The sequence below is a fragment of the Ammospiza caudacuta genome, chromosome 31 (genome assembly GCF_027887145.1).
Source record: "Ammospiza caudacuta isolate bAmmCau1 chromosome 31, bAmmCau1.pri, whole genome shotgun sequence".
NCBI lineage: Eukaryota > Metazoa > Chordata > Aves > Passeriformes > Passerellidae > Ammospiza > Ammospiza caudacuta.
This window is the reverse complement of record NC_080623.1, coordinates 3,048,373-3,054,793: the sequence shown is the minus strand read 5'-3', so window position 1 is coordinate 3,054,793 and position 6,421 is coordinate 3,048,373. Positions and strand designations below refer to the sequence as shown.

The following is a 6,421-nucleotide window of genomic DNA, read 5'->3' as shown; positions in this document are numbered from 1 at the left end:
ATAGACCCGAACCAAAATAGATCCAAACCCAAAATGGCCCCAAACTGAAATGGACCCAAACCAAAATGGAGCCAAACCAAAACAGACCCAAACTAAAATGGCTCCAAACCCAAATAGACTCAAACCCAAAATGGAGCCAAACCAAAATAAGCCCAAACCAAATGGAGGGGGGGGGTGGGGAGGGAGAGGTGGCTGACACACCTGGGGAAGAAATCTACAGGGAGAGACCTGAGGTACCTGAGGCAAACCATGCCACCCCAGCTGGTGCCACCTCCCTGTGCCTGCACAGGGCAGTGACAGCCCCGAGTGCCCCCTCGGCCACCCGGGCAGGGCTGGGCCGGATGACAGATGCCTGCGGAGGAGCAGAACCTGCTGCAGCTCCCAGCGCCAGCCTGGATGCCTCTGACCCGGAGCTGCACTATGAGGAGGAGGAGGAGGAAGAGGAGGAAACATCCTCAGGATCCTCGGAGCCCTCGGACAGCAGCAGCATCTTCTCTGACGACTCGGTGTACCCCTGCTACGAGGTGTCCCCCGAGGCTGGCGGGGATGGGTTCCTCAGCCTGTACCAGTGCTGTGCCAGGAATGATGCCAAGCTGGTGTGGGAGAGGCTGGAGCGCGGGGTGAGCCGCAGCGAGGCCACGGAGCTGGACATCAACGGGAGGGTGAGCTCCTGGGGAGGGTGGGGAGGGACCCTGCAGGGCTGAACCGGGGTTCTCAGGGAAATCCTGGAGGCTGAGGGCTGCAGGTGGGCAGGAGGGGGGGATGGATCTCCTGGATTGATCCAAACTTTGGAGCAGAATGAGGGTTTTCCTGGAGAAGGCAAATCCTGAAGACTGCGGGTTGCATGGGGGCAGGAGGGTGGGATGGGTCTCCTGGGATTGATCCAAACTTTCGAGTAAAATGAGGATTTTCTAAGAGCAGGGAAATCCTGGAGGTTGGGGGCTGCAGGTGGGCGGGAGGGTGGGATGGATCTCCTGGTACTGATCAAAATTGTGGAGCAGAAGAAGAATTTGCCACAAACAGGCAAATCCTGAAGGCTGGGGGCTGCTAGAGCAGGTAGGGCAGGAAGGTGGGATGGATCTCCTGGATTGATCCAATCCTTGGAGAAGAATGAGGTTTTCCAGGCGCAGGCAAATCCTGGAGACTGAGTGTTGCTAGAGAAGGTAGGGCAGGAAGGTGGGGTGGATCTTCTGGGATTGGTCCAATCCTTGGAGCTGAATGAGGATTTTCCAGGAGCAGGCAAATCCTGAACGCTGAAGGTTGCTAAAGCAGGTGAGGCAGGAAGGTGGGATGGGTGGGATGGATCTCCTGGATTGATCCAAACCTTGGAGCTGAAGGAGGATTTTCCTGGAGAAGGCAAATCCTGAAGGCTGGGGGTTGCTGAAGCAAGTGGAGTAGGAGGGTGGGATGAGTCTCTCGGATTGATCCAGTCCTTGGAGCAGAACAAGGATTTTCCAGGAGCAGGCAAATCCTGAAGACTGGAGGTTGCTAGAGCAGGTGGAGCAGGAAGTTGGGATGGATCTCCTGGATTGATCCAAACCTTGGAGATGAATAAGGATTTTCCAGGAGCATACAAATGCTGGTGGATGATGGTTGCTAGAGCAGGTGGGGCAGGAGGAAGAGGCCTGGGTGGGATGGATCTCCTTGATTGATCCAATCCTTGGAGCAGAATGAGGATTTACCTGGAGAAGGCAAATCCTGAAGGCTAGAGGCTGCTAAAGCAGGTGGAGCAGGAAGGTGGGATGGACCTCCTGGGATTGATCCAAACCTTGGAGCAGGCAAATCCTGAAGGCTAAATCAAGTGAGACAGGAGGATCTCCTGGGATTGATCCAATCCTTGGAGCAGAACCTTTGTCTGCCCTCCCATCCTGCTCCAGCCTGGTTTGAGTGGGAGGACAGTTTGGAATGGCCGTGGGATCCCCGTGGTGGGACCGTGGTGCTGAGTTGTTGCTGTCCCCCCTCCAGAACGCGCTGATGGTCGCCTGCTGCAAGGGCTTCGTGGACATCGTGCCCCTGCTGCAGAAGTGTCCCTACATCAACATCAACCAGCAGGACAATGACGGCAACACGGCCCTCATGATGGCAGCCCAGGCAGGTCAGCAGCCTCAGGAAGGGATGGGACCCCCTGTGCTCCCCCCAAAAACCCCAAAAGGGTTTTTTCTGTCATGAAAGCTGTGCTCCCATGGGATGTGGGACATCAGCTACACTTGGGGTTCAGCTCTGCTTTCAAAATGATGAGAAAATGGAGATTGCTGCGGTGGAGATGGGTTGGGTGGCAGAGCTGGGCTGCCCCAGGAGTCACAGGGATTTATTTACCTGCCCAAACCTCCAGCCTGGCTCCCTCCCCTTGATTTAGCAGGAGGGGAAGGAGAAGGGTCCCAAAGTGGGGATCAGTCTCGATCTCCATTGTGTCCTTGCTAGAGTTCATCATTTTATGGGGTTTTTTTGCATTTTTTGAGTCTTTCCTGTGTTCTTCACTAAAGCAGCTGGTTCAGCATTGGTGTTCCCTCCATGCTCAGCTCAAAATAAACCCAAAATGGACCCAAACCCAAATAGACCCAAACCAAAATGGAACATCTTCTCTGATGACTCGGTGTACCCGAGTCACCCAAACCACAATGGACCCAAACCACAATGGAGCCAAACCAAAGTAGAGCCAAACCAAAATGGACCCAAACCAAAATTGGCCACAAACCGAAATGGACCCAAACCGAAATGGCCCCAAACTGAAATGGACCCAAACCAAAATGGAGCCAAACCAAAGTAGACCCAAACCAAAATGGACCCATATCAAAATGGACCCAAACCAAAATGGACCCAAACCCTTCCAATCCTGACCCCTCCAATCCTCCACACCTGCACCCCCACGGAATGCAGCTGCTGAATTCTCTGTCCAGCCATGGCCTCTGGTAACTGTGGGAGCTCTAACACAGCTTCTCTCTGGCTCTCAAGGACACATCACCATTGTCAACTACCTCCTGAACTACTACCCTGCCCTGGAGGTGGACCAGAGGGACCCGCGGGGGCTGACGGCGCTGATGAAGGCGGCGGTGCAGGGGCGGCAGGACTGCGTCACCGCCCTGCTGCTGGCAGGTGAGTGTCCCCAGAGGGGGACAGCAATCACATCTCCCCTGGGATCTCATCTCCTCTGGGACCCTGGTGTGCTAATCACATCTGCTCTGGGACCCTGGGTGTGGCAATCACATCTCCTATGGGATCACATCTCCTCTGGGAACACATCTCCTCTGGGACCCTTGGTATGCCAATCACATCCCCCAGAGACCCTGGGTATGCCAATCACATCCTCTGGGACCCCTGGGTGTGCCAATCACATCCTCTGGGACCCTTGGCGTGCCAATCACATCTCCTCTGGGACCCTGGGTATGCCAATCATATCCCCCATGGGATCCTGGTGTGCCAATCACATCCCCCAGAGACCCTGGGGGTGCCAATCACATCTCTGGGACCCCTGTGTGTGCCAATCACATCTCCTCTGGGACCCTGGGTGTGCCAATCCCACCTCCTCTGGGACCCTGAGTGTGCTCTCTGCTGTGCTCAGGAGCTGACCTGCAGGCCGTGGATGCCGTCAAGGGGAAGACAGCCAGGGAATGGGCAACCTTCACCGGCCGCTTCGAGACCACCCTGCGCATCCGGAGCCTCCTGCGGCGCCCGCGCGCTGAGCAGTTCGCAGCCCAATACCAACCCGAGTGGCCAGCGCTGGCCGAGCTGGTGGCCAAAGCCCTGAGCCCCAAATCCAGGAGCAAGAGGCTCTCGGAGAAGATCAGGTCCATCTTCACCTTCAACATCCCGCGGAACCCCGAGGAGGACGGCGTGCTGGACCACATGGTGAGGATGACCACGGCCATGGGCAGCCCCTTCGTGGCCACCGCCTGCCAAACCGTGTGCCCCGACAGCCCGCCCGAGGTGGGCAAGCGCCGCCTCTCGGTGCAGGAGATCCTGGGGCAGCACGTGGTGGGTCCAGGTGAGGAATCAGAAGATTCAGAGCCATCCTCAAGGCCCAGCACGGGGGGATCCTCCTGTAATGGCCAGGTTGTGTCTGAGTTCCGACCGCCGCCGCCGCCCCCAAGGCGGTTCCTGAGCTTCCTGCCGCGGTGGCTGCGCAGGGGGAACAGCGTCTTCCCCTGGGAGCCCGTGCCCAAAATCAAAGTCAGCAAAGCCTCTGGGTCATCCTCTGGGGAGAGGAAACCACGTGTGAAGGACAAGCACCTGCTGCAGCCACCCCAGTGGAGGTACAAGGTGCTGAAGGAGGAGAAGAAAGCGGCCGAGGAGGCCAAGAAGGGGGACAAGGAGAAGGAGAAAAAGAAGAAGAAGAAGAAAAAGAAAGGCTAAGGAGGGAGGTGGTGGGGTGGGGTCAAGGTTTTTGCTGTCCCCTTGGGTTTGCTGATTTTTCTGGCCCGTGGGGGTTTTGTTCCCAGTGGATGGGAATGGAATATCCCCAAAGGCTCACAGGCTCCTGCCTGGCCTCTCGTCCTCTCCACCCCAAGGGTGGCCACCCTAGATGGGACATGTGCTGGGCACTGATGTCCAGAGACTCTGAAGCTCCAGGAATGCCAGGGAGCAGGACTGTGACACAAGTCCTTCCTATTTTTCCTCTTTTTCTTTTTTTTTGCCTCTTTGATTTTCCCAAGCCCTCGATGAATTGGAATGTGTCTGAGGAAATTAAAATGGAAGTGGTGGTTGCCATGTTAACGGGATTGGTTCCATGAATAAAGCTCAGGGTTGCTCTGGGGCTGGCAGGAATGCTCCCCTTTTGCTGTCAGTGTCCCCCTGGCTGCCCTGTCACCTCCTCAGTGACATTCCCCACTCCTGTGTGCCCCTGGGTGGTGGATGGACACACCAAGGCTCAGCACGGGGAGCAGCTCCGTGCTGTGAAAGGAGCACCAGCTGCAGGCACAGGCTGAAAATGAAGCTTGGGATGCTCATGGGCTCCATCCCAGCTGCCCCCAGAGCTCCAACATCACCAAGCAGCAGCAGCAGGGTGCTGGTGTGTAGGAGCAATGGGGGTTAGCACGGTTGGGACAGAAGGACACGAGAGATCTCTGAAGCCAGGGCGTGGAATTTGGGGTTTATTGCAAAGGGCCAAGTGCAGGGACCTGCCTGGAGCTGCCAGGCACAGCTGGAGCAGGCCCAAGAGAAGAGAGAGATAAAGAGGATGAGAGAGAGGATGAGAGAGTAAAAAAGAGGATAAGAGAGTGAGGTTCGCATTACAATATAATAAATCTTCTTCTGGTTGTGGAATTTGGGGTTTATTGCAAAGGGCCAAGTGCAGGGAGCTGCTGGGGGCTGCCAGGCACAGCTCAGCAGGCCCGAGAGGAGAGAGGGGTAGAGAGGATGAGAGGGTCAGAGAGTAAAAGTATAAGAGAGTAAAAGGCAAGAGTGCGAAGTTCCCGTTTCAATACAATAAATGTTCTGTGTTGAATATTCTGATTCTCACTAACCAATCTAGTACAATACACAAGTCCTACAGCATTTCCATACAGCCTATAAAAATCACTGCATTCCCATACTGTGTTACAACCCTAAAATCTCCTCTTTGGGCCCCTTCTGCTAAGCCTGAAAACTACTCTTTGGAAACCCTAAAAACTCCTCTTTGGAGTAGTTTTAAACCCTAAAAACTCCTCTTTGGACCCTTCTGCCAAGCCAGTAAGGTCTGCTTGGACCCTTGGAGCTGTCTGCAAGCAGAGGGTGTTGTTTCATCAAAAGGGAATCACCTTCAGCTGGCCACATCATTGTTTTCCTGTTGTTCAGTAACTGAGGGATCTCAAAGCTTGCTTTCATTTCAATCTCGCTTATAGTTTCCATATTCTCAAAATCTTTTGCCAGGCAATCATATTTATAAGGCTTTCCTGTTTCATCTTCCCCAACACTGGTGTTCCCAGATTTTTCAAGATATTTCAAGATCACCCCAAACCCAGCTCCACCCCAGGGTGCAGGAACGTGAGGCTGAGCTGCTCCTACCCCAACCTTTACATGAAGAGTTACAAGTCAAAAGAGTTTAAGTAGAATGACAGTTAGTTTGTCACGGGGTGAAAAATCGATTTGTGATGGTTTTAGAATGGGGCTCGGGGTACAAAGATGGAGGAATCTGGGCGTGCCTTGTCCTTTTTCCTTCTTCTTGGCCTCCATCTTCTGGGAGATGTTGGTGTTTTTAGATTGGTTTAGAGTAGAAGCTCACTGTCTGACATAGGTGATAGGTATTGGGAATTGTGGTAAATAATGTACAGGTAGTTTTTAGTAAAAAAGACAAAACCGCCTCTGAGGCATCAGGTCAAAATGCAGTGCTCTCCTTGAGTCACAGAATCACAGAATCAATCACAGAACCACAAAATCAATCACAGAATCACAGAACCACAAAATCACAGAATCACAGAGTCACAGAATCAATCACAGAATTACAGAA

At 54.0% G+C, this 6,421-nt stretch overlaps 1 protein-coding gene across 1 annotated transcript; it reads left to right on the top strand.

Moving 5' to 3' along the window:
• Positions 1-341: 341 nt before the first annotated feature.
• ANKRD33 (ankyrin repeat domain 33) lies at positions 342-4,350 on the top strand. The gene is made up of 4 exons (XM_058822060.1): positions 342-662; positions 1,966-2,095; positions 2,953-3,093; positions 3,560-4,350. The coding sequence occupies exons 1-4, from the start codon at positions 342-344 to the stop codon at positions 4,348-4,350; spliced, it is 1,383 nt and encodes a 460-aa protein (XP_058678043.1).
• The last annotated feature ends 2,071 nt before the right edge of the window (positions 4,351-6,421 follow it).

Coding starts and splice junctions, on each gene's coding strand:
- ANKRD33 (XM_058822060.1), top strand. CDS start 342: ATGACAGATGCCTGCGGAGGAGCAGAACCTGCTGCAGCTCCCAGCGCC. Junction 663..1,965: donor AGCTGGACATCAACGGGAGG/GTGAGCTCCTGG, acceptor TCCCCCCTCCAG/AACGCGCTGATGGTCGCCTG. Junction 2,096..2,952: donor CATGATGGCAGCCCAGGCAG/GTCAGCAGCCTC, acceptor CTGGCTCTCAAG/GACACATCACCATTGTCAAC.